Consider the following 26,813-nt stretch of genomic DNA (forward strand, 5'->3'; position numbering starts at 1 on the left):
GTCACAGTCTAATAACACCTCACAGTGAATAAATATTCAAGTTTTCATATATAAAAAACTTACCGTAAACTGTTAATATTTTGTAGCTATGCTATTGCTGTATTGTATAAAAAATACAATGTCCGCTCATAATGGAAAATTATAAAGTAAAACTTTCGAAAACATTTCAATCCTGCCAGTGTAGTCATTTATATCAATAAGGCACTTTTATGATCAATGTTAATTTGATCAGCACAATAAAGTGATGAGACAGATCAAAACAAAAATAAATTAGAAATGTCTGCATTATTATCATCATACGACTAGGCGCCTCCTTGTAGGTTTTTGTATCCCTTATAAAGCAATTGTTTATTATTGTATGTAGGCAGTACGTATGCAAATAAAAATCAAGTTTTAGTCAACAATATTTATTTACAAATTTATAGTAAACAATTTACTGAAACAAATTCACAAGCTGCAAGTATCTTATAAAATGAAATACAGAAATAAATTGAGATTTAATAAACACAATATCGCCATGCTTGAAAATTTTAATATCTATCTATGCTCTAATCAATTGCCACCGAGAAAAAAAAAACTACATAATATTTGATCATCTGAATAACGATTGTTAAACTTTTCAGTTTCATACGTATCAGTAGGTACAACTTTAGGCCGTTTTCAATAATATGTATTGAATCCTACACAAGTGTTATATTTAATAGATACAATATAATGAAATATTTTCCCTAATTTCCTTTATGGAAAGCATTCGTTATATTTATCGTCTTATCTTAAAAGATAGACGATAAACGCCATCAAAGTCTTTGTTCAGTCATAGCCAACTCTTGACCGCTGCAATTGCGGTCTATACGATGCAAGTTCATGTAATCTCGTTTTTTTTGTAATACCTAGACAATGTCCATAAACCATAGATTCAATACATATTCTGGAAGATCGTTTGTCAGATTAAAATATCAAAATACAATGGAATATTACAATATATATTACAATTAATATTAACATACCTAATTAGATTTATAATGGTAATTACCTCAACAACATAGTTTTTTATTTGTAATATAAAAGGCCTTGCAATGGTAACAAAATATTATTTTATAGTAAATGTGCAGTGAAACTAAATAGAATGATAGCACCTATGACAAGAATATTTTAATATTCTAAACCTTATAAATAATTAATTATTGTAAAAAATCAGGAATGTTTTTGAAGAGTCTCGTAAAATTACATTTTATTGACTATAAAAATATATCATGGTTTTAATTTCATATATAGGAGATTTATTTTTCTATACCGAGGGTAATGAATCGAAAAAACATACTCGTACATCCAAATGTTTGTATGGATGTAATAAGTTTAGTATGTAAACCTTGGTGGTGAATTAATAGACCTATTCCACATCTGCAAAATTCAAAGATATGGGTATTTGATAATTTTTCTAAAAGTAGTATAAAGTCTTAGGTACTAAACACATAATAAATTATATTTTTTTCTATACAGCCTTTAGCAATTTAAATAAAATCATGTTCCTATTGAAAGAAACGTTTGGTCAAATAAAATTTAAAAGTTTTTAAAATTCATGTGGAATAATATGTCTGTTCACCACTAAGATGAGGATTCGGTGCCAAAGCGAATATGTTCGCGAATATGGCCGGGCGAACAGGGCCGGCCATACAAAAAACCCAAACTTATTCGCCTGTCTTTGAAGACAGAATGCCAGTCTCAGGCGTTAGTTAAACTTGTGTTTTTTCGGAAGAATACTGGTCCAAATGAGACATTTTGCATTATGATTCGTACTTAAGTATATAAAGATAAACTTTCAATATACTAAAAAAAAAATTAATAAGGTTTTATTTTTGCTAAAAAATTTGCGACCTATCACCTGCCGCCATACAAAACCTCCCGGCACAGATCAGGTTTTAATATATTTGTTCATTGCTTCTATTCTTTATACAATAGTATAAGATCAGATAAAAAATACCACTTACTATTAAAATCAATTAATATTATTATGTCAATGGCACCATACAAAATTTGGACATTTTCAATTATTGATGATTCAATAGGAAGGCATTGATTGTGACATTTTATGGTCAATAGTTTGGTATTATAAGAATGTTTTGTTCGATAGTAATGTATCCCGATTCGCTTAGGCTTTGTTGTGTATAACATTGCACATTTCATTGTTTTTTCTATTTAATGCGTAAGTTTTTCCCGGAAGCTGTACAGTCTTGTACTGCGACTTTCGTAATCTGTGCTTGCTGCCCGGTATTCTCTCGATTTTGTAGATATTGTGTCTGAAAAAATTCAAAAGAAAATATTAAAAATATTTTAATAACGGTACGCATTCTATTTATCAGTTTGATAATAATGTTCTAATTGAGGAATTCAAGAACAATAATTTATCAGTTTTTTTCAAACAATAGTTTTTAGTTGTTACCAGTGAAAACAGTTATTAACCATCATTCAGTAAACATCACATTCAAGGTTTAGTGGTTTGCGAGTTGTATACCATAATAAACCAAATGAGGCTATGGTCTCTCTTCGATATTTATACATATTTTGGCACTACAATTTTCACTTGTAAAGGTGACTATTAGCACGAAAAAAAAATTCAAACTTCATTGATTCAACAAGATTTAAAAATTTAGCATTTTTCATTGAAAATACATAACTTGGAACAGCCTACCTATTACAAAATAGGTTGAAAAAGACATTGACATAGTGATCTTCAAACTCACATCTATCACATGCCAAGCAAGTGCTTTTGACTGCTGAGTAGATAATTACTTTTTAATTATCACATTTAAATAACATGCTAATTACATCGTTCGGCCGCCTAATCGTTACGCGCTAGGTGCGTCTTTAGTGTCCAATGACTTAAGACATCTGAGGTGTTTTCAAATTCTGTCAATAATGGCAATCATCTCTGCAATTAAATCAAGGTATAAAGGTGCTTTTAAACGTTCAGATTTGCTGTCCGATCAGTTTCCGTTTCAGTCGAGCTGTCAGCTGAACTGACATATAAATGCAAAACTGAAGCGGCCGACTTCAGTTATCGTATCCGTTTTTCGAGTTGGCAGTTTAAATTACCATGTTACCATATTTTTCATACTCATTTTCTAATTTCGATTGAAATATTATTATTTCTTCCAATACAGGTAAGTACCTACTGTATTATATACCAACCAATATGTTTAGAAAGTTATTATAAAAATAATATTCATTGTTAGTGGATAAAAAATACGGAAATATATATCGCTGTTTCCCAACTGAACGGATAATTAAGCTGATCACCTAAATATATCGCTGTTTCAAAACTGACCAAAATGAAAACCTTGACTGAATGGACAACATAACTGACATTTAAAAGGACCATAACATTACTAACTTAGATTGATAGCTGGGATCAGAATCTCCACATTTTAGTTGTTAGGTACCTACCTACATACTCTTTCAAATAACATGTGCAATGCAAATACACTTTGAAATGTAATATGTAGTTCTTATAATACAATTAATATAGGTAACATATTTTTCTTACTTGAGAGTAGTATCTGGCTGTTTGACCTGCATACATAGTGAAACATCCGAATAGAAGTCAATATCTGACACCAAATTCAGTTTTGGTTCAGACGCTAGGACAAATTCTACTTGAGATCTGACAAATGATGTGTCAGCTTTTAGCAGACCCTGGATGACAATTCCAGCACTGTAGAAGACAAGTAAATGTTGTAAGATTTAATAATATAAATACACCTATAAAATATATTCTGAAAATAATGATGACAGCAAAGTCGTCTTCTCTTCTTTTCAGTATAGACGAATTCTATGATGAAAGCGAAGCTAAAAAAAATAACTGCAAATCATTGCACATTGGATATGCAGCAATTGTCACACGTTTATGGCCCACATCTGTAAAAAACTGTAAGCAATTCCACATGATTGTTTTACAACATGTAATTTAGTCAAAAAATTACCATTTCATACATGAAATACAAAACATTCACAGTATAATACAAATGTGGTTATTACAAGTGCCTGTGACAGGCCAGCCTGGATCTATTATTATACATATATAATAACACCAAATGAAGACTTCAGTTGGCTGTGATAATATTATTTTCGTGACATTCATTAGGGCATTCAGGAATCCCTTGTTCCTTTTATTAAGTCAAGTGACTGTATAAACTAACGTGGCACTGCCAAATACCGTGTTTTCACTTTATACTAACCCGTGCCTGCAAAAATATTTGCCAAATGCTTTGGAAAAGAAATATTGATACTCCGCCTATTCCTGTTATCTTTTGGAATGGTGAGTTTGGGAGGTACGAGGGTGGGTCAATAATTCCTTAGAAAAAAGCATTAAAACAGTTTTTATTTTTGTATTTTTTTTTATTTCTCAACATAATCTCCTTGGAGCTCAATACACTTGGTTAGACGTTTTTCAATTTTTTTTAAACCGTCAGAAAAATAAGTTTTCGGAAGGTCCTCAAAATAAGCATTTGTCCGATCGATGACTTCTTCATTTGAAAAAAAACGTTGTCCACTTAGCCATTTTTTTAAGTTTGGGAAAAGGAAAAAGTCACTGGGGGCTAAATCTGGCGAATACGGTGGGTGGTCGACCAATTCGAACTTCAATTCTTCAATTTTAGCCATTGATCGTAAACATGTGTGAACACGGGCATTGTCCTGATGAAAGAGGATTTTTTTCCTGTTTAAATGAGGCCGTTTTTATTCAATTTTGTTTTTTAGCTGGTCCAATAAAGATGCATAATAATCCCCTGTTATTGTTTTTCCTTTTTCCAAATAGTCAACGAAAATAATTCCACGTGCATCCCAAAATACAGTGGCCATAACCTTACCAGCTGATTTTACGGTTTTCGCCTTCTTTGGACATGGTTCGCCTTTCGCAATCCACTGCTTTGACTGTTCTTTCGTCTCGGGAGTATAGTGGTGTATCCATGTTTCATCTACAGTCACAAAGCGACGAAAAAATTTATCCGGATTGCGTTGCATGAGCGACAACAGGGCTTTAGAGGCCACCACCCTATTGCGTTTATTGTCGACTGTGAGCAAACGCGGCACCCATCTTGCAGAAATTTTTTTCATGCCCAATTTGTCATGTAAAATAGAAATGACGCTACCTTTTGAGATCCCTGTGACCTCAATTATCTCACTCAACTTTAATCTTCGGTCACTTAACACCATATCGTGGATTTTATTGATCATTTCTGGTGTAGTCACCTCTACAGGACGTCCTGAGCGTGGTTCATCCTTTGTTGATGTACGACCACGTTTAAATTCATTTAACCAGTTATAAATAGTTGCAAGTGAAGGAGCAGATATGCCGTGAACTAAATCCAACTCATTTTTTATTTCCTTTGCTGTTAACCCTTTTATATTAAAATGTTTAATAACAGCTCTAAACTCAATTTTCTCCATTTTTGTAAACAAGCAAATTTTTTTTTTTAAATGTACGAGAAACACACAACAACCGACCAATCTGATTGAAACTTCGCAGCATACTGAATCGGTAGTGCCGCTGCATGAAAACAAACCGCTTACAGTACTAGTCGCGCCACCTGTCGGCTTTTCTAAGGACTTATTGACCCACCCTCGTATCAATTGATAGGCAGTCAAATGAAAATTTAAATGAATAATGATAAAAATCGCTGTATGTCACACATACATAATACTGAAATGTCACAAGAATTTGTCAAAGATGCCAGTTACAAATAAAAGTTTATAGCCGCCATGTTTTTCTGGGGTTACTAATTCAACCACACTAAGCATGTCGAGGAAGGGAGAAAATAAAAATAGATCTGTTTTAATATTTACCTCTTCTCAACAAGTGAGTGCGCAACTCGGCTCCATATAGACAGTTGAATTTGTCCTGCCAAATCAAATGATGCTGCACCCAAAAGACTTAGTTCAGCCATAACACCGTTGCCCAGTGCTATCCATTCAGAATGATCGTGCAGTAAAGATAAAGCCTGGAATGAAATAGAGCCCAAGTGAAATATATTAATATTATCTTTTTGAGCCATTGTGTCACCAAAAGTGTTAATTAAAAATATTTAGTAAATAAACTTAAATTTTTTCTTCATTCCAATTTTTGCAAACAACAGATGAAATGTTGGATTCTTTTGCGGAAGATTATTGGGAAAAATATTAGATAGAGCGACATGTGCTATAAATGATAATTAATGTTGCTAATGAAACAATTGAATTCCTAACATTTTCTACACCCCAAAATTTGACTCATGTTATTTTGAAAGTACATATTTTGAATGAACCACATACATATAACCACATTATTTAATAAGAGAAAACTTAGAAGTCAATTAATTATCTTAATTACGTGAGAATGTTGGTTGGTTTACAAATGCTAGATTTTTACCTGGAAAGCGGTAGTTCTGTCGCTGGCAGTGCCTGACCACACGTGCCCCATGAGTTCTCCTTGTCCCGAGAAAAATGTAAATGGTCGAATTTGGACTCCTTGGACGGTCAACTCCATTCCAGCAGTGGCCGGGACTTCTTCTTCGTTCGGATCGACGTCCTCAACAGTCGAGCCGCCCATGAAGCTTGACAATCCGCCAGCAAAGAGACCCAACTAAAATAAGAACTTTTGCTTATTTAATTTGTATTCAAATCAAAATTTATTGATGAACTAAGGCTAGGGTTAATTATTTGTTGTAATAAATATTTTAAATTTAGTAAATAATCTAGACTGATAGTAAAAACGAGTTCAAAATATTAACTTCAATAAGAAACGATTTTTTACGAATTATACGAATTTATGAGTTTTACAAATAGTTGTGTTCATGACCCCCACTCCTAAAGTGGGCCACCCGGCCAGGATCTTTCTCGGGCCCCCATACCTATCGCTAAGTTTAATGGCATGTGTGACGCACAACAGAAACGTTCTCAAAATTGTGTTATAGGTAAAAGTAAGGGCCTACAGTGTGTTTTTATTGATTTTTTTGTAGTTTTACTATTTGAATTATGGAGTTGTCGAGTATCAACACAAAACAATCAAAAATAGCATCTTACAGCCACATTTTTAAAATATTTGATGCCGCAGATGACTTTTTTTTCTATTATAGCTAATTTGTGATGTATGTTTATCTTACATATCTGATCAACCTGTCACGCTGGGCCCCCTCTGAGCCTAAGCCCATAGGCTAGAGCCCTGTCAGCCTCCCCCCCCCTCGTGGGGGCCATGGTTGTGTTTCAAGTACATAATAAGATAACTCACGCTAAATAATTCTTTTTTCTCTCCGTCTGATTCTAGGACGACGTCGACATGTCCTCGTTTAAGCACTCCTCCGGAGATTTCTTGGATGGTAACGAGAGATCCGTTGGCCCATTGATTTGTCATGAATGGCCGTGTGAATGCTGTTGTCAAACCTACAAAGGAGAGTATCAGTTATAATTTTGTAACATAATATTTTGGTATTTTAATACAACCATTTCAAACACCAGATTATCAGATACTGAAAAAAAATACTTTTTACATGAAATTCGTAATTCCATGAATGTTGACAACTTCAATGGAATAAATGTTATTAGCATTTCCAAAGAACACAAGTAATTTCTCAGAATATTAAATTCAATATACTAAATAATGTAAAGTTTGCTGACTCCATACGAAATAATATTATTATACTTGACAACTTTTCCTTAAATCAAATAATGAATGACTTACCTCGTACTCCCAAAACATGCCAGTTATTGATCTGAGGATCGGCCTTGATTATATTCAATAACATATTTCTAAATCTGGAACAGTTATCGGCGATCATCAACAGTCTTTGATACAAAAACTGCTTCACCTCATATTCACTCTCATGCCGTGTCAAATACACAATTAATTCCCGCACGACTTCCTCTGAAGGTCTTGAGTCAAGAATTATATCGACAGCCAAAGTGCGCGAGCTCGAGTCGTATCTTTTGTTCATCTGGTAGAATATTTTGGTGCACGCTTTTATGACATCTTTATTCCAATACGTTTTGGGCATAGCCTTCAGGGCTTTCATTGCCGCCACTGACACAGATTTTTGTCCATTTTGTGCCTCATGCAATAGGACCTTAACTGTGTCTGGATGTCGCAAATTTTTTAATGCTCTGATATATGTGATGCGACATTTACTATCAGTACACTTTGAAAGGTAATGTGTAATGGAGTTTTTCACTTTTTCCACTATCTGAAATCAAATTCAACACAGCAATTGGAATTTAAATGAAAAAAAATATTACTACACGTTATTATTATGTATCTCAATCTCTATACAAAACAGTTAAAAGAGCAAACAATGCACTTTTTTCATAGATGAAAATCTGTGTGGGAGTACATTCGATAAGTATGATAATTATTGTAAAATTTAACAAGGTTGCCGGTGACATGTTGCCAGTGTGAACCCGGCATAATAGGTTGAGCAAGTGGCTAACATCCATTTATCGTAAAAACAAAAATCTGTTAATACCAAGGCCTGAACAAAAACGAACCATAAGTGTGAATGAGAAAGAATTCGGCACACTTATATCTCTGCAAGATGCGTTAGAGTAAGATAGAATTTCTACGGCTGAATTAAATATTTTTTGGAAACGTCGCCGGTAAATATTAATTTGAATGATTACATTAATTTAAAAACTGCGAGCATGTGTTGCTGAAATTTATTGTTTTTGTGTTAAATATAAAGTTAATGGTAATTATTTTTAGTTAATTTAGTAGAAAATATGTTTAACTATGTTGTGTTCAAATTTGGTAGCCATACTGAGAAGCAACATGATGGTATAACGTTTCATAGTTGGTTAATAATAATAAAACTGAGACTCTACTGTGCGTTATTCGCGAGAAACCGGCTATATTATTACTCTGAGCTTAATACAAACCTCCACTCTGTGGAGGTCCATATATGATCCTATTAGGATCGGACATGGTCAAAAGAAGAAAGAAAGTCATAAACTATAAGCAGTGATGTAGATATGAGAGGTTTTAATTTACTTATTCTGTGAACCGATCCATAGCTGTAAATGAGTAGGTACATATTATTATAGATACTATTACTATTTATTATGTACGATTTTCAGAAAAGATTGTGAGTTGTTTATAATATGTAAATAGGAAATAATTATTTTATACCTTGTACTTGAATGATTTATCAGGTTGTTCAGCATATTTGTTGGCCATAGCACCAACGGTGAGAATTAACGTTTCAGATAATTTATTTGGATTGTTTTCATTTTCAGACAACTTCAATATATCCGCGATAACATCTTCCTGGAAAAAATAATATTCGTATCAGCGAATAATACTGAATGGTTTCATGCACAAGCTGTTTTTCATAGACAATGCGCATGCGATGCACAAAATGAATGAGATTTTGCATTCCCTCAAAAATGAAACATAATAATCATGCAAAAAATCACTATGGGTTTGATTTTCATAAGAAAAATTGGTAAAGAATACTTGATCAGGTATGTAATGATTGTTAAAAATGCTTTTAAACAATTATGATATTCACTCAGTTGCTACATAAAAATGAAGACAGTGATATTGTGAAGCGTCTCTCACCATTATTACACACCTAACTCACCAATTCTTATCACACACATTTATTACCTATATCTGTATAAAGAACAATGGTTTTTTGACTGAAATTAGCTTTAAAGCAAGACTTTGAAGTCGCAATTATGAATTCAATAATGTCTTTGATAAGATATATTAACATTTATTACCTGAGGACGTGTCCCGATAGACAAAGCCCATAGATATCTTTCCGTGTTGTCAACGTCATATTCACTATCAAAGTGGAAGAATTTCTTAGCGGCCTGATGAGATGCTACAGTTTGTGTAAATCCGACTAAATCGCAAAGCTGCTGCCTGTAAAAAGAAGTTAGTTTTATAAGACAAAATAAAATTGAATTGTGATTTCTATTCAAAATAATATAAGATGAAAATTAATATTTAATACTCACAGAATTTCTTTATTTTTGATTCCCTTCATTGCTTTTAAAATTTCATCTGTTTTAGCTTGTCGAGCAGCATTCAACATTTTTATAAACATGGTCGCCGACTTTGCAGTTCCGAGAGAAGATGACTTAAGAGTATCACGATTCTCTTTGATCAATTTCGGCAGCTAAAATAAAGCCCAATAATTTAATGTAGATGTATTTATTTTTAAGTGAAATTATTTTGCAAGTGGCTGACATCCTTGAGCAAGTGGCTGACATCCATTTCTCGTAAAAAACAAAATCTGTCAATACAAACCTCTATTCTGTGGAGGCCCATATGATCCTATTAGGATCGGACATGGTCGAAAGAAAAGAAAAGAATTTTAAGCGCAGTGCAGAGTGAATCCAGCTGAAACAGTCATAGCCGGAGGGTAAATTGGAAAACAACCACAGTAGGACACGGTCAGCTTCGAACCACCAAATTTTCGGTCTCGATCGAGGGTATCACGAGGCCTTATGTTTGATGTGAAGTATCAGCAGTTTTTTATACCTGTGAAACGTCACATCCGCAATAAGACAACTCAATTTTTTTAAATGCAACAAAATTGGCTCCTGTGGCGAACAGGTCGGACAGTCGATGGACCCGACTGCCAGTTGGATCGACGAGCATCTCTTCGCTTTTGGAGCATATTCTCACATTCTCTCACATCTGTAGTTTTCCGTCATAAGGACGTGTTGGACAGGCGAAATGTCCAAGCTCTAGTAGTAAGCTGTAGGTACGACTTCATTCCTGCCAAATTTCAGCTTCCTACCTCTGAAGACACCAAGCCCATACATTTCTACTACTATGTAATTAAATTAGTAGGAAAGTGGATCATTTGAGATTTCGGAGCTATTATTAAATAATATTCTATTGATTATATCTTACATTTGGACAATCATCTTGACATTGTGTGGACTCTTTAACACTGCTCAAAACTTGTTCTTTCAAGTTCTCTCCATTCTTCTTAAGTTCTGCAATGGCCTGTTTCAGATTATCGGCAGATAAAGTAAATGTTTCCCCGGTGTTGCTTTCATCGAGTATCAGACGCTGCACGACATTGACTCTGTTACCGACTTCTTGCTTCATTGACAGCCTCATTTCATGCAATTCTACCGTTGTCACAGACTTCAGGACAGTATTGTCGCTGTTCATGTTGTAATCTGCATACCTTCTACTCTCGGTGACAGCTGACAGAATCCTGTCTGGGTGAATGTTGTTTTGTGAATTAATAGGCAAGACACAGTTTGTCTGGAAAGAAAATATAAAGTTTGATTATAGTGAGTGTAGTTTATTACCACAATATTGTCTTTGAATGGGAATTGGTAATATTGTTATTATTATTAAAAAATTATAATCAGGGATCCCATCTGGGATGAAAGTTCTTAGCTTACTCAAAGAACATCTATATGTCATGTTCTTATCCAGAATGGCCGCTTTCCAATTCGGTGATCAAACATATTTTGCGTCTTCTATAATAGCTGTGCTCCGAATATAGCTGTGCAGCGAATTTTTGACATGTTTTTCTACATTCTACTAATAATATAATGATAAATATATTGGTTAGAATGTTTTTTATCCCGATCAAAAAGTAGATGCCTTGGAAGAATTTAAATATGGCGCCTTTTTTGAAAATTTGTTAATTGTATTTTGTCGTCTTAGTCTATTTTAAGTCTATTAAATATGTATATTTTTTCGCATTTGACGCTTTGCCAAATTTGAATAAACCAAGTTTCTATCAAAATTTAGAAGTTGCTGGGTCAATTATAGTAGTTTTTTTTAAATTTGTGTGGAATAGCTTTATCTACATGTTATATGCGATTATTTGTAATTGTTCATCTAAATATTCGAAATTTAATATTTATGGATCAAAGAATAAAAAAAACTTATGTTATGATTGTAACGTTAATGCAGAATTTTTTTTCTCAGTGCATCCCTGAAAAATCAATCTTTGTTTGATATAAACATAATATCTGCAATGCAATTGAACAACTTAAATGTCAGCCTTTTTTAAAGCTATAAATTGATGTATTTAGGCTCTGTCTATAGAAGATCTTTGAAGAAGAAGTTTCGTCTAACTTATTTTACAAAAGTGACAAGTTGGACATAAAGTGAAAGTGACAATTTAGGTTAAAGTACACACCTTTGTTTTTCTCATAGCAGTTGGCGAAGTTGAAGTATAGTGAACATTGCACAATCCCGACACATCTGTCTCATTTGTTTCCATATCCAGAACTCGAAACTGTAAAGGAAAAATAAATGATAATCTATGACTGATTAAATATCTACATCGGAAGAACATAAATTGTCATTCCTAAACTTGAACAAATAAAATATTTGGCTGAGGATACTAAGGCGATATACGATACACTAATTTTTGACCACCACAAAGAAATACTCAATTTCGAATTCGTCATGAAAATGACAAATTTTGCTCTTTCTTCTCCTACAAAGGTACTTAAGGGGAAACTACACCTTCGTTTAAAAAACGTGGGTTTGACATCTTCTCACTCCTGCGGCAGGCTGTGAGTGATGCAATACTAAGCATGTGTCACGATGAGGTCACGTGGGTTTCCTCACAGTAATGTGAAAACGACTTAGGCGGAAGCTGATTAAGAAAATAAAAATAGGAATGATTAATCCTTGCATTCAATATCTCAATGATATCATATTATATTAGAACTGAAAGTACAAATTGTACATTTTCACGATTCAATTCCTATGCTGTAATCGACCAGAACCGCGATAGTCACATTGAACATGCCTGTGATATAAAATCCAAAAACCGCCAAAAACACACGAAATAATTTTTTTTAAAAGTAAATTACCAATTTCATTTTGATAATATGTATTGCAATAAGTGGTGTATCATCTAAGGCAGGGGTTCCCAAACCCATGCTCGCGGGCACCATGGCGCCCGCGGAACGATTCGTATGTGCCCGCCACTATTCGACAGAGACAGAATTTTCACGCTAGCCTGACACACGCAGAAAACCCGAAGTGAAAGAACGCCACGAACTGAGCCGATGAACGCTGAAGCACGTGACAGTAGTCACGTGCTCGTACCGTCCTGATTGCTTCGGCGATCATCGGCTCAGTTCGGGTTTTCGGCGTGTACAAGGAGTGATGTGCAAATAGCATTCCCCGCCTGGAACCGCATTGTTGTCATTGTGATTGCGATTGCTGCCCCGTTCGGGTCGCGACAGTTAGCTAGGAGACATCTTTGTCTGACGAAACACGAATTAGGAGTTTTGATATTCCTTCTATATAGTTCTAAAATGAGTGGACCGAGTAAAAGACAATGAACCTATAATTTTAACACTGACTGGGAGGAATCATATCGTTTCTTTAATGTGAAAAATAAATGCGTCTGTTTGTTGTGTGGTAGTAGTATTGCAGTGCCGAAAAAACATAATGTTGAACGACACTTTCAGACAATTCATGCCACTTTTGATGTGAATTATAAACTTAAATCTGAAGTAAGAAAGAAAAAAATATGTCAACTAACTCTAACTGCACAACAGACTGTTTTCACTAGACATGTGGAAAATTCTAAAAAGGCCACCATTGTTTCTTTCAAAATTTCTCACATGCTCGCAAAAATGAAGAAACCTTTCGTTGATGGTGAGTTGTTTAAAAAACTATTTTTGACTGGTGCCGATTGTTTGTTTGATGGATTTTCTAACAAACGTGAGATTGTCTCAGCAATACAAGACTTACAGTTGTCAAATAACACCGTCACAAGAAGAATACATGCAATTTCAACAGACATACAAACTCAGTTAAAGACTACCTTGGAAATATGTGACTGGTTCTCGCTACAATTTGACGAGTCAACAGATATATCAGACACCGCACAGTTGGCAGTTATGGTGAGAATGGTATTTATTAACTTCTTCAGAGTAAAAGAGGATATGTTGCAAATATTACCTATGAAAGGACAGACAAGGGGTGAGGATATTTATAATACATTCAGAACATACGCCAAGTCAATAAATATGCCTTTGCACAAGCTGTCTGCGATAACCACCGATGGGGCACCAGCAATGGTAGGTAAAAACAAAGGATTTATTGCCCTCTGCAAGAAGGATGAATCATTTTCAAACTTTATGTCCTACCACTGTATTATTCACCAGGAAGCTCTGTGTTGTAAAATATTGCCATTTGAACACGTTATGAAAATAGTTACAAAAATAATCAATTCTATTCGAGCAGCTCCTTTGCAACACCGACTTTTCAAGGCCCTGTTAGAAGATACTGAAGCTAAAAAACATGATCTTATTCTGCATACTGAAGTACGTTGGCTCAGTAAAGGAAAGGTTCTTACAAGATTTGTGAGTTTAATTGAAGAAATAAAAACATTTATAAATGATAAAAAGGAAAATTATGATGAACTAGCTGACTCTCGCTGGCTGATTGATATGGGATTTCTCACAGACATCATGGATAAATTGAATTCTTTAAATTTGGAGTTGCAGGGGAAAGACAAAAACATAGCTGAAATGATAAGCTCTGTAAAGTGATTTAAAGCTAAATTGGATTTGTTGATATCACATCTGCAGATCAATTCTCTCGTGCATTTCCCACATATGAATAAAATTCTAGGTAACAATGAATTAAACTACTCACTATTTATTAAGCATCTTCAAGTGTTAAAAAAACAATTTGAAGAGAGATTTTTGCAGTTTACAGATATCGATCCAATTGTTTCCTTCTGTATCAATCCTTTTACTTGCCAAATAAATGTAATGGAAATGGCCGCATGTATTGCAGATTTTGTTCAAGGTAAGACAGAAGAACTAGAGTTAGAAATTTTGGAGCTTAAGAATGATATTTTGCTTAAATACTTAATATCAGAGGACTTTTGGAATACAGTGGACAGAGAAAAGTTCCCATTTTTGAAAAAAGCGGCATATAAAATTGAATCATTTTTCGGTTCGACATATTTATGCAAATCATTGTTTTCAAACATGAACATAATAAAATCAAGATATAGATCTCGGCTCACCGATGAGCATCTTTATGATTGTTTGCTAACAGGATTATCGTCATACTCTCCTAATTATGAGGCACTGGCCAATGATATGCAACGCCAAAGATCACATTGACATATTGATATTCTATTTTTTTGTAAAATGTGTTCATTGTATTTGTGTTTTTTGTTTACTTTGTTTATGTTTTGTAAATACATTTCTCTGTGTGTATGCTATTTGAATAATAGTTTTATTATTTTGAAACATTTTTGTTTATTATTTATTAATAAATTATGAATATAAGAAAATAAATTATGGGAAAATGAGAAGTTATGGAAGGAGTTTGTCGATTAAAAATAGGTGGTGCCCGCCACCCTACCGATATTTTAGAATGTGCTCTAGTACTAGTACTAGTAAAATTCTAATTGTTCTAATTTGAAAATACAGGTGATCCTCATTATCTGAGTCCCCGCAGTTACGAATTTGCAGGAAAATGCAAAACATACAAAAAGCACAAGCGCAGTAGCTCGCAGTCATCAACTGTCACTTTCAATCTTTCAATCCCACATTCCTACGCTATTTCTGTCTTGCTCACGTGTCTTTTTCTTTTCTAAACGTACTCCAATTAAACCCATTTGCTAAATAATTTTGGTGTACCGTTTTAAGCAGATTCGCTTTAGGAGGTATTTTTTCGGTCCCGATTACCCTCGGATAACGAGGACCCCCTGTATAATAAAATGGGGAAAAGTGACTAATTTAAAACCAACCAGATGCATCATTACCAGGGTTCGAAATGGACCGAAGCGCACCGGAGCGCCGTTCCGGTTCATGAAATTGGCAAAGTTATCGCTGTCTCGTGGAAAAATTAAGTTGACCGTCTGAGATAGATACTTAGGCATAATTATGTTATTATTTTCGAAAAATTATCGAGCGCTCCGGTTCGTAAAATTCTTTATTTCGAGCGCTGATCATTACAAGTTGTTTACCACAAATATAGAACTGTGGACTTATCTGTATTTGAAAATAGATGCTTTAATAATCATATTTATTTACCTGAAATAAGCTGGCAATTCCTTTTTTCAAATTGGCCAAGCTAATGGGTTCGTGTTCGCTGATAAATACTTTTTCAATTTCACCCAATCTCCAGAATGCATAAAAGGGACCATTATCAATGGATTCTAGTGTTGATGAATGCTCCACGAATCCCTCAGGTGATGGCGCTTTTCGAGATTTTATTAATAATTTTGGAGATTTAAGCTGGAAAATAATACATTTTTTTAAATCCTATGCTATAGGTAACTATTATTATCTTATAGATATATAGGTACCTAATTAAAAATAAGTCTCATGCCATCTAGTTAGGTACAAAATCAAGGCTTTTGGTTGACCGATTTCGACCATGTCCATTCCTAATAGGATCATATTATTATGGGCCTCCACAAGGTGGAGGTTTGTATTAACAGATTTAGTTTTTACGAGAAATGGATGTTACCCACATGCTCAACCTATTAGGTCCATACTCTGACTCATACACAAATTGAAAAACAAGATGTGTAGGTACTTGCCAGACCCAAGATTCGAACTTGGGACCCACGACGCTATAGTCCGACGGTTAAGCCGCGCGGCCATCGTGGGAAACCACTGTGGATCCAAGTGGATCAGGTTAAAATTTGTTTGATAAATATTTTTTGTAGGTGGAACAGCTGATATCAGTAAAGTTTGACACAATCAAGTAGTATTCTTATTGGAATATGTTGAGCTCTCAAATACCTACCTAGGTAAAATATTGTTTCATAGAAATTTGTATAATATGTAGGTATCCATTCAAAATGATTTATAAGAAAAAAATACGTTTCATAATATTGTAGGTAGTACTTATGGTATTATTGTACAACTTTTATTTAACCGCGTTTGACGTTTTTCACAGACATAATTTTTTACAACTAAAGTTATCTGTGGTTGACCTTGAAGATTGGATGCGTGGATGGTCAACAAGTGTTTACAAAGAATAAACACAACATACACACCTGTATTTTCAGCAATTTTTCTCCGGTTGTGCTTTCCCAAACAGTTCCGACGTGTACCTTTCCATGGACAGAATATCCCACATCGTTGACACCGGCGCCTACCTCATTCAAGAGCACCTTGCTCTCGAAAGAGTAAATTTTAGCCGAGTCGCCTAATCGGAAACCGGTGTGGCCCCGACCGTCACCTCCAGACGCTGCGGACGAAAGTAGAACGAAGCCATGACTGTATTGAGCCCCCAACAAATAACATAATAATGCCGTCAAACTTAACTTCAATATCATTCGCACCGTTTCCATTTCGAATAAATTTCACGTATCACATTGCGACTCATAATCTCACTTATTTCTTTTCTGCGTGCATTATGGACTATGGTTCAATGGACGGCGCCTATCACAATTTAAACAATACAAAATACTATTATATTTAAGTCTTAATTTTGACAAGGAAGGCGAACAGCGAACCACACTAAACTTGACACAACACAAAACACTCCGCAGTCAGCTGCGCGATGATTTAGCGACTGAATCATGAGCTCCTGATGATCAGCGGTCGCCAACTGTTTAGTTAGGAGATCGTAACCTTATTTTTTACGTACCTACAATAATAAGTGCATGGCGTGTAAAAATGCGACTATTGGACTGCATCAGTGGCATTGGCAACTAAACTAACTGCTAAATTATTGTCAATATTTGCATAAGTATATTAATATTTATGTTTTTAGGAATACTGATCAACGTATACCTACTTACTCAATCAAATGATCAAAGATATTATCATTCAAGTCTTATTAAATATCTTTACAATTAATTTCATAATTATGTACCTAATAATATAATAAAATAAAACGAAATTTAATAGTATCTAGGTACTCCCAAATCTAATAGGGATAATTTAAATTTAAAATAACATTGTTGGAAGATATCGTTAATAATATTGAAAGCTATCAAAACCGACGAAATTAAAGTTAGTAAGTAGGTACTTAGATAATAATATATTATTATAGAATAAGTATGTACAAAATTAGTCTTTTTTGACATTGTATAATATTATACCTTCCCCGCCAGGGATTGAAAAATACACAATAAAAACTTGTCTAGAAAGCGTTACTATACCTACCACGTCGACGGTCGTAATAGCAAATCTCACGACGAGGATGGGTCTAAAGATGTTGCTAAAGAAAATCTGGGTACTCAATTTTTTTCGATTTTTCTTTTATCAAATTGAATATTAGAATGATCTGTTACGAGACTAGACGATTGCTGATTTCACAAATTTATACCTACTTAGTTCTTCGCCACTAATTGCATTCCCAACTTTGTTACATGCGTATAAAATTAAATGCGAATGATCAATGACCATGCTTCAAAAATTAAAATGAGTAAGTAGGAGTAAGTGGTTCTCATGCTATAATACATTTTGATTAAGTTTGATGATTTTTTTCATTGTTTATAAAGTTGTTATCAATATCAGATACGAATTATTATTTACTAGTGTTCAAATTCAAAGTCCCTACATATTTCCTGACAAATTTGAAATCTTATTAAACGCACTCCACAGGTTTTATAAAAATGTTAAACTGAATTAATTGACCGACTGCGTAAGATTACGATACGTCATAATATAATTACGCATTGTGCTGATTAAAAAATAAACTAGGTATCGGTGAATTAATATATTTACGAGAAAGTTGCACAAGTTAAGGCCCAAAAATTATGTTATAATTTTATAATTAAAAACATCGAACAGTTTTTGTTTTAACATTTTAAAGTGTGTGAAATAAAAGATAATACATTGTATAACAATTATTATTGCGCATAATTAAAACGGATCTGATCGATGTTCAATTAGTGCTGTAATCTGTGATTTATGTCATCTTGTATTATCTAATGGACTTTTACCAAGAACCGATTTTAAACTAAATCAAACATTGTTAATAATAATAATATGTTGACTACTACTTAACTATATAATTATTGAAATAAGGTAAATCAGTAAAACAATGACTCAAGATCGCTGGTTGACGACCCATGATTTGATATAGCGACAGGTTTAAAACGACATCTCACATCATCATCATAAGTTTCATAAAGCGAAAATAACTGTTTTTTTATTCGTAAACGCATAAATATTTCCTTCTTTGAATTTTAATAATACATACCTACCTACATAATTATATTGTAGTAAATAATTAGATTCTTACGCGAAATACTTTCATCTGAATGTTTAAAAATAATAATAAAGTTACACATTCGACATTCGTTTTATTACCTACCAACATGCAGAGAAATATTATAATATTCTTACCAGATTCCAAAAATGTATAGGTACCTACTTAAGTTTATTACTCTAGTTTAGTGGTTTATGCCAGTGACGTCCCGTGGGGGTAGGCAGATTGAGCGTCGCTTGGGGGCGGCAGTTACTCGAAAGGCGGCAAATCGAGTAGAATGATTCGGTATACACATATAGAAATAGCTACCTAAACTTAGTAATACCTAACGAAAATATCTTTCCATTAACAGGACTATAATTTTTGTCGGAGAAGTGATGTCTAGTTTACTTCCGTTGTCCTTCAACATCCATTGTCACCAGAAACGGACACGTGCACGGATGATAAAAAAATACTGTATAAAAAATAGGGCGGCATTTTGGCGCTGTTCAGGGGCGGCAATTTGTCTAGGGACGTCACTGGCTTATGCACAAATAATTTGGACTGGTTATGCAGCTTTAAATTTACATTACAATAGACAGACCTTCGCAGAGTAGGGAGCCACTTACTCAACCTATTAGGCTCATAATATTATTTGACTTCAAACAAACATTGAAAACAACTCTTGAATTTACCAGACTCAGGATTCGAGCCCGGGACCCACGGCATTATAAGCCAATACGTTACCGCTCGGCTATCGTGATTCGTGGGCGTATAATTAACACTGAAATATATTTTAGGGTAGGTACCTACCTACTTATTTTAAAAAGACAAGATAATTTAGGTTATTCTAAAAACGGAACACTTTCAGTTGTGATAAAAAACGAAATTATAATTATTATTGTTTTTAACTAACATAATATTATTATTTCGTCTATGATAATTGATGTCCATGCATTTCGCGATGAACATAGGCGTGTAACTTTTTACAGTGGAAGACGACATCAATGATCAGTGACGTCCCTAGACAAAATGCCGCCCCTGAGCAGTGTCAAAATGCCGCCACATTTTTTTTATACAGTACTTTTTATCATCCTTTCGTGACTCCAATATCTAAGAAATGTGTTGTATGGATACATTACTAACAAGATGTATACCTATCACTAAATCTAATTTAAATGCCATCTGTGCTTCAATAGACAATATTGCGAGTCTACGGTTTCAGATAGGTACAGTTAAAAATACCCTGACAAACTTCCAAAACTCGCGAGTGACTGGAAAACATATTTGGATAAATTTTAAATTAGGTCTGCATATTGTGTCATTGCTGATGCACCAATAACATGATGTCCAAGGACAACGGAAGTAAACTAGACATCGCAAACCCGACAAAAAAGTCATGTTAAAACTTTTATAGTATCTACCTGATAAATACATTTTGTTTCCAACCAGTGAGCTAATTTTTTTAATGGAAAGATATTAGGTAGGTAGCTATTTCTATATACACCTAATGATTCTCCTCGATTTGCCGCCCTTTGGGTAACTACCGCCCCCGAGCGATACTCAATCTGCCTACCCCAACGAGACGTCACTGTCAATGATGAATGTACATAGTATACGCATTTTAATTGAAATCGCGCACATTCGTTTAAAAAAAGATAATTTCGTATTCTTGTCACGACTGAAAAGGTTGCGTTTTTCAGATAACACAGTTTGCCTCTCGGATTTATGAATTTATGTGCACTTCGGCTTAGTCCAGAGTCCAGACCAAGAACATTATATTACATGAACAATGTTTTCAAATCCGCGTCGGAAATCAATTATTAAAATATGTTGAATGAAACTTTCGAATAGTTTGATTACAATTAGTAAGTATGTATATATTTTTGGTTCTGGACTAAAAATAACAGGCCCCACCTGAATTTCAGTAAAATCCTGTTTTATTGTATTAAGTAGATATCTACTAAATGTTGCTATTATGACGTATACAGATTCTAGTAGTTATTTGTTGTGAGTTCATAGTTAAAGTTATTTTGATGTATGATAATCACAATTATCTTGCACTTACCAGGTGCCATTTCACTTAAAATACCTACAAGAAAGCAATAGTTACAAATAAAATTAATATGTTAATTATACATGCTGGCAGTTTTCGTTTTTCTACTCTATAATATTATTAATAGGAATTATCAGAGCCGAATTTACGACTGGGCCCCAAAAATATCTTTATACACCAGAGGCAGAATGTCGTAAGTCCAATTGTTAAGTACCTACCCACAGATTTTTTAACTAAATATTATCATGTTTTAGAAAATTCTAAAACGATAGCGCGAAAGGCATGGAAAATTGTTTTCCCGAAAGTGTTATTTTTTGAGATAAGGTATATGGGTCTCAGGTATAGATCATATTTACAATATTCCTCTTGCCTTTTTGTCAATCAAAATCGCGTATTATTTCACCAAAATCTATCATTTTTTAACATTTTAATCATTACCTATTACCATTACATTGTGACTGTTTCTTTATTTCATTTAACAATCAGTGGTCATTGCAATTTAGTTTGCAGGTATTGAGAAATTAAAGCGATTTGAACTTTTGGGAATGTAGGTATGTACTCAAAATTGGACTCCCACTTTGTAGAATCTAGATTCTATAATAGAACCTCGGATTTTTGCGCATTCCTCCGCTGAAGCCTTTTTCAATGATTTTTTCAAAATTAGTGTTCGGCTTTCGGAGACCTTACAAATTTGGGAGCCCTGGGCAATAGCCTCTTTAGCCATATTATGGTAAATCCGACCCTGGGAATGGTACCTATTATATTGCATCAACAACACCAAATTTCGCGCGCCAAATCTCCACGATTTTACTGCATATATATTTTTTTTTTAATATTATACTATTTCTTTGTTTTTAAACGTCATGTTGTGAACGTCTTAAATTAATAATTTGTAAAGTTTCACTGTGTGTAAAATAAATAAAATTTGATTGATATTAGTTATTTTCGTAGCTGTCTATCATAGAGTATAGTACAATATCATTCTGAGAATGATATTCAACAAAATATTTTTTTTATTTAATTATTTAAATACCCAATTATGTTTTAATAAAGTGTAATTAGTGAAGTAAGAAAAAATATGGAATAGTAATAATTTAAAGCAAGTAAGGCGACTTCGTTGGATAGCTGGTCATGTCTCAAGGTTGGAAGACGTCCAACCAGGGCTCGAAATGGACCGGAACGCACCGGAGCGCCGTTCCGGTTCATAAAATCTCCAAAATTGTCGCTCCGTCTCGTGGAAAAACTAATTTGACTGTATGAGCTAGATATGTCATTTAATAAAAAATCTAAGACTTATTTTTGTAAAATACATATACAATTAGATAACAACGTTAATATTTTAATAAAATTATCGAGCACTCCGGTTCGTAAAATTTTCCATTTCGAGCGCTGCATCCAACCATCAAATAGGTTCATCAGCAGACCAAAAAAAATGTAAGGTTGGGAGACATAAACGGTGGTGGTTGGACTGTGTATAAAAAGACACAGCATCCCTGAAGCTAAAGCGGTGGAGGTAGCTTGCGACAGACATGAGAGAAAATAATGGAGATGTTTCCTAGATTACTCCCATAATATTATGTAGTAGTCCCGATGATGATGATAATTATTAGAGATTTGTCTGAGATTACAATAACTATTCTGTACCAAAGTATATAGGTATATAATATGTTATATTATTATAATAGGTATGAATCTATAAGAACCAAAGACAACATAATTATAAAATAAATGTCTACATGGGACTTTGTTGTATTTTCTTCCAATGACCTCATAGTCATAGGTAGGTACAATGACATTTAATAATGGGTTATTGTGTAGATGTAAATTAATTAGGTTTTAGGTAGGTATGGTAAATCGTTTTACAGTGGCACCATGGATACGGCAAATGCGGCTTGCAGTTGTAGTGGTATTGTTTGCTAGCATTCAGCGCTTGAAATGGAAAAGATTACGAACCGGAGCGCTCGAAAATTAACATGGTTATCAATTTTTATGTGTATTTTATAAACATAAGTGTGCTAGATTTTTTGTTATATGGCATATCTAGCTCGGACGGTCAAATTATTTTGTAACTTTATAGATTTCACGAACCGGAACGGCGCTCCGGTGCGTTCCGGTCCATTTCGACCCCTGCTAGCATTGAAACAGGCATTGTCGCAAGCAATTCAATACACGCGCGAATCGCCTTTGGTGCCACTGTAGAATGATTTACCTATAGCTACTATCTATTGTTATATAATTTAAATTAAATAATACTGTTGAATTTAATAGTAAAGTACCTATATTGAAAGATTTAGCAACATCTACTACTTATTTTATTTTTTGAATTAGGAACATAAGATCGCTTTCAAAATAAGTATAGGTACAATACCTATTCATTCAGTATTTAATTATATATCGAGTAGTCATACTGTATATTTATTGTACACTTAGTAAAAAATGTAATACTTAATTTAAATGTATTATCACAAAAGTTATCTTCAAAGGTCAAATTAATCTCTACTTGGGACACAGAGCTAATAATAACGTGATTCAATGTAAATTGTGTACCTAGGTGCTTATTTATTATTGGTTCAATTTTATTTATTATTTGCATTCAGCATTAATAATTTTGAGTAGGTACTTAGGTATTATTAGTATAATTATTATAATACTGAAAAAGAAGGACGTCAACCCATACTAGGTACTTCACTATTTTACAGAAATATTATGTACCTACAACAACGGTATAAAATAAAACATTGTGCCGGCTTGGATTATTAACTGGAAAATTTGACTATGTACCTACTTCCTTAAGTTTAGAGAATAGATCGTTAAAAATGAATTGTGAAAATATCATTTGGATTCACATTAGTTTTCCATGAAGCATTTAATATATATAAAGCGGTTGGTTCCTAGAATACCAAAATCTTATAAAATATGCCTATTTTTTTCACAATGCCTGGCAAATCTTATTATTATTTTTAATGCCCAGCGGAGCTTTATCGCACAAGTAAAATTTTCGCAGTCTCTGACCTCTGCGTACCTAAAGCTGCCACTGATTTAAATTAAGAAAGAGGAATGATGCGTAAAATTTAATTAGGTAAATAAATAAAATAGAATACATACTATAATGTTGATATTTAATTTGATTGTATTGTCAGTCTAGTGTTGTTTTCTTTTCTAAAAGGGGACTACGAGTAGCATTTTGTACTGACTAACTTGTCACATGAACCGGCCGGCATCCGATTATCGAAGACGGTAAATTATCATTTCCGCTTCGCAAGACGAAGCATATGGACATCCGTACTGTTTATTCTACGAGGATTGGTCGTTAGACAGTTAACCAAACCATTGAAATATGCCCTGCGCCCAGACATATTGTGTATTATTGATTAAAAAAAACGATATGTAGGTACATAAATGTGAATTTAACTGATCCGCGACCCATCGACCACGCTAATAATCATTGCTACCAATATCTTTTTAAGTCAAATTGCACTGATTTTAACTACTTACTACTGAAATATTTAAATTAAATAGTTAGTGTTTTTGTTTCTAAAAAAAGTTTTTTACAATCAATTTATACCTAATTCATAATAAAATCACCCAGACGAACAGTGACGTGAGTTAGAATAATTACACTCTATCTAACTCCCCCCCCCCTGAAATGAATAATTCCGAGGTTTTCCAAAGTTATCTATTTTCAATAATAAGAATTAAAATTCTTGAAATATTGTGTGTACATTCAGTATTGGATAAATAAATTAATAAGTTATAAAAATTATAATGTTGTTAGGTACTTACCGAAGAAGATAGGGACGAACAGTAGTATCGTATAAATATAATATACACCGTTTGACATTTTATTTAATATTTTAATATACATTTATCTATTTATCGCATTAAACTAAGATAATAATAATTATTTCAAGTTTCAACGAAACGCGTTCCGTTGCGTAGGCGTAGGCTTGCAGCTAACACTGGAAGTAAACTGTTGAAAATATTGTAATGTTACTTAATTGAATGCGTACTCGGGATTTTAAAAACGGGAATGCTTGATGGTACAGTGAGACAGTGTGTCCATGTTAAACTTTGCTATACAAGTACCGCACGATTCTGACGTGTACCGACCGTACACGATCCTTGAATCAGCATCGGTTGCGGCGATTGACGAGTCGGAAACCGATATGGTTCCTATTAGATTGACAACTCAGCATTAAATTTGTGTTATTAATACATATTATATTTATTATTATCGTTATTATTCTTAAGGCGATTATACAATTTTATTGATTATTATAATGATTATTGATTATGTGTATTTAGTGGAGAGTTTAGCATTCTTAAAATTAATTAGGTAGATTTATTATATACCCACTACGTACCCAGCAATGTAAAATAGATAAATAATTGTATTGTTCAGGTCCGTCCCAAGGAACGTTTAAATTTTATATTACACTACAGATAAATTAATATAAATAAAGGCAATATAGGTACATAGGTATGGGAGTAGCGCAAATGAGATTAGTCGGTAAGGTTGCATCATGCCCCCCCCCCCCCCCCCCCCGGCTGACAGGGCTCTAGTCTGGGGGCCCGGCGTGGCAGTTCGACCAGTTCAGTGAGATAAACACGCATCGCAAATTTAAAAAAAGTCGAGTTAAATTTTATAATATTACTTTTAGTGTTTCCTGACTAATAAAAATGACTAGATATTTATCCAACATGGCGAAGGGTCGCATGTTACTTGGATATCACAAAAGGGGTTTAGATATCGCGATCAGTGCTTCATAGTAATATGATGCTGAGTGCCGATAATTCAAGCGGATTCATTTAAAAATATTTACTAAAAATCGATAAAAATACACGGAATATTCTTTATTCCCTGACTATAGTGGGCCTTGCACTAAACTGAAAACTTCCTAATGTAACATGACGGTAGAACTTCGATTAATTGAACCAAATTGGGATTAAGATGGTTCGGATAAAGAAATCGATAAGATAAAAAAAGATACCAACCTTTATTTCAAATAGCTTCACATATTATCATGTAATATGCACATATTGTAAATACACCCACCTACAGAAAATATTGTTTCGTGAGAAATACAATTGATTTTTGCTTAAAAGTAGCCAATACTTTTGAGACACATAAGTAACTTGTCTGTATTTCGTTTACCAGCACAAAATATAGTTTTTTTTTCATGTTTGTCGTCTGAAAGTTTGTACTTGTGTAGGTCAAAAACTACCAGACAATAATTATTTATGAAATGCCCTAGTTGTGTTGATGAAATTGTAGTCCAGACCTTTCATCCGGGAGTTCTGGGCTCGGTGCCCCGTGAGATTACAATATATTTATGTGATTTTCTCTAAGCCTGGGTGTTTGTGATTGTTTCACTTATATCAGGCCTTGCCTACACGCACAATGTGGACAAGGCCTTAGCGATAGGTTGAAGGTCCGCCAAAAATCGTGGCTTGGGGCCCCGCTTCAGGATGTGGGGGCCATGGGTTGTATACATACAAATTCAAACGCTCTTGTTTTTTTGAAAGCGGTCACCAAACTTCGAAAAAACATAATTTATTAATAATCGGCTCACCTATGATCGAGACGGGCATAATTTCGCAACGCATAGC

The 26,813-nt window shown here is 33.9% G+C and overlaps 1 protein-coding gene across 2 annotated transcripts; it reads right to left on the reverse strand.

Moving 5' to 3' along the window:
- Window positions 1-395: 395 nt before the first annotated feature.
- Window positions 396-25,382, reverse strand: Mtp (microsomal triacylglycerol transfer protein). Of its 2 annotated transcripts, XM_085953416.1 has the most exons (14): window positions 24,987-25,382; window positions 17,001-17,194; window positions 16,027-16,230; window positions 12,144-12,242; window positions 10,889-11,251; window positions 9,985-10,145; window positions 9,745-9,889; window positions 9,149-9,286; window positions 7,712-8,210; window positions 7,262-7,413; window positions 6,404-6,616; window positions 5,842-5,996; window positions 3,545-3,712; window positions 396-2,297 (listed from the first exon to the last, which is right to left on the reverse strand). In XM_085953416.1, exons 1-14 carry the CDS (start codon window positions 25,066-25,068, stop codon window positions 2,150-2,152), a joined length of 2,721 nt encoding a protein of 906 aa, XP_085809542.1. In that variant the 5' UTR covers window positions 25,069-25,382; the 3' UTR covers window positions 396-2,149. The 2 variants fall into 2 exon arrangements, with proteins under 2 accessions (XP_085809542.1, XP_085809541.1); XM_085953415.1 differs by lacking the exon at window positions 24,987-25,382 and having other exon boundaries at window positions 17,001-17,523.
- Between the last annotated feature and the right edge of the window lie 1,431 nt (window positions 25,383-26,813).

This window comes from Rhyacophila brunnea, unplaced genomic scaffold (genome assembly GCF_057557595.1).
Source record: "Rhyacophila brunnea isolate RB1 unplaced genomic scaffold, BYU_Rbru_1.0 scaffold_3, whole genome shotgun sequence".
Lineage (NCBI taxonomy): Eukaryota > Metazoa > Arthropoda > Insecta > Trichoptera > Rhyacophilidae > Rhyacophila > Rhyacophila brunnea.

Bases quoted from the DNA above. Each gene is read 5' to 3' on its own strand.
- Mtp (XM_085953415.1), bottom strand. From the start codon at position 17,297: ATGGAAACGGTGCGAATGATATTGAAGTTAAGTTTGACGGCATTATTA. The intron at 16,231-17,000 runs GTGTGTATGTTG...ATTATTTTCCAG, and splicing joins AAAAATTGCTGAAAATACAG to CTTAAATCTCCAAAATTATT. The intron at 2,298-3,544 runs GTAAGAAAAATA...GAATTTTTTCAG, and splicing joins CAGCCAGATACTACTCTCAA to ACACAATATCTACAAAATCG.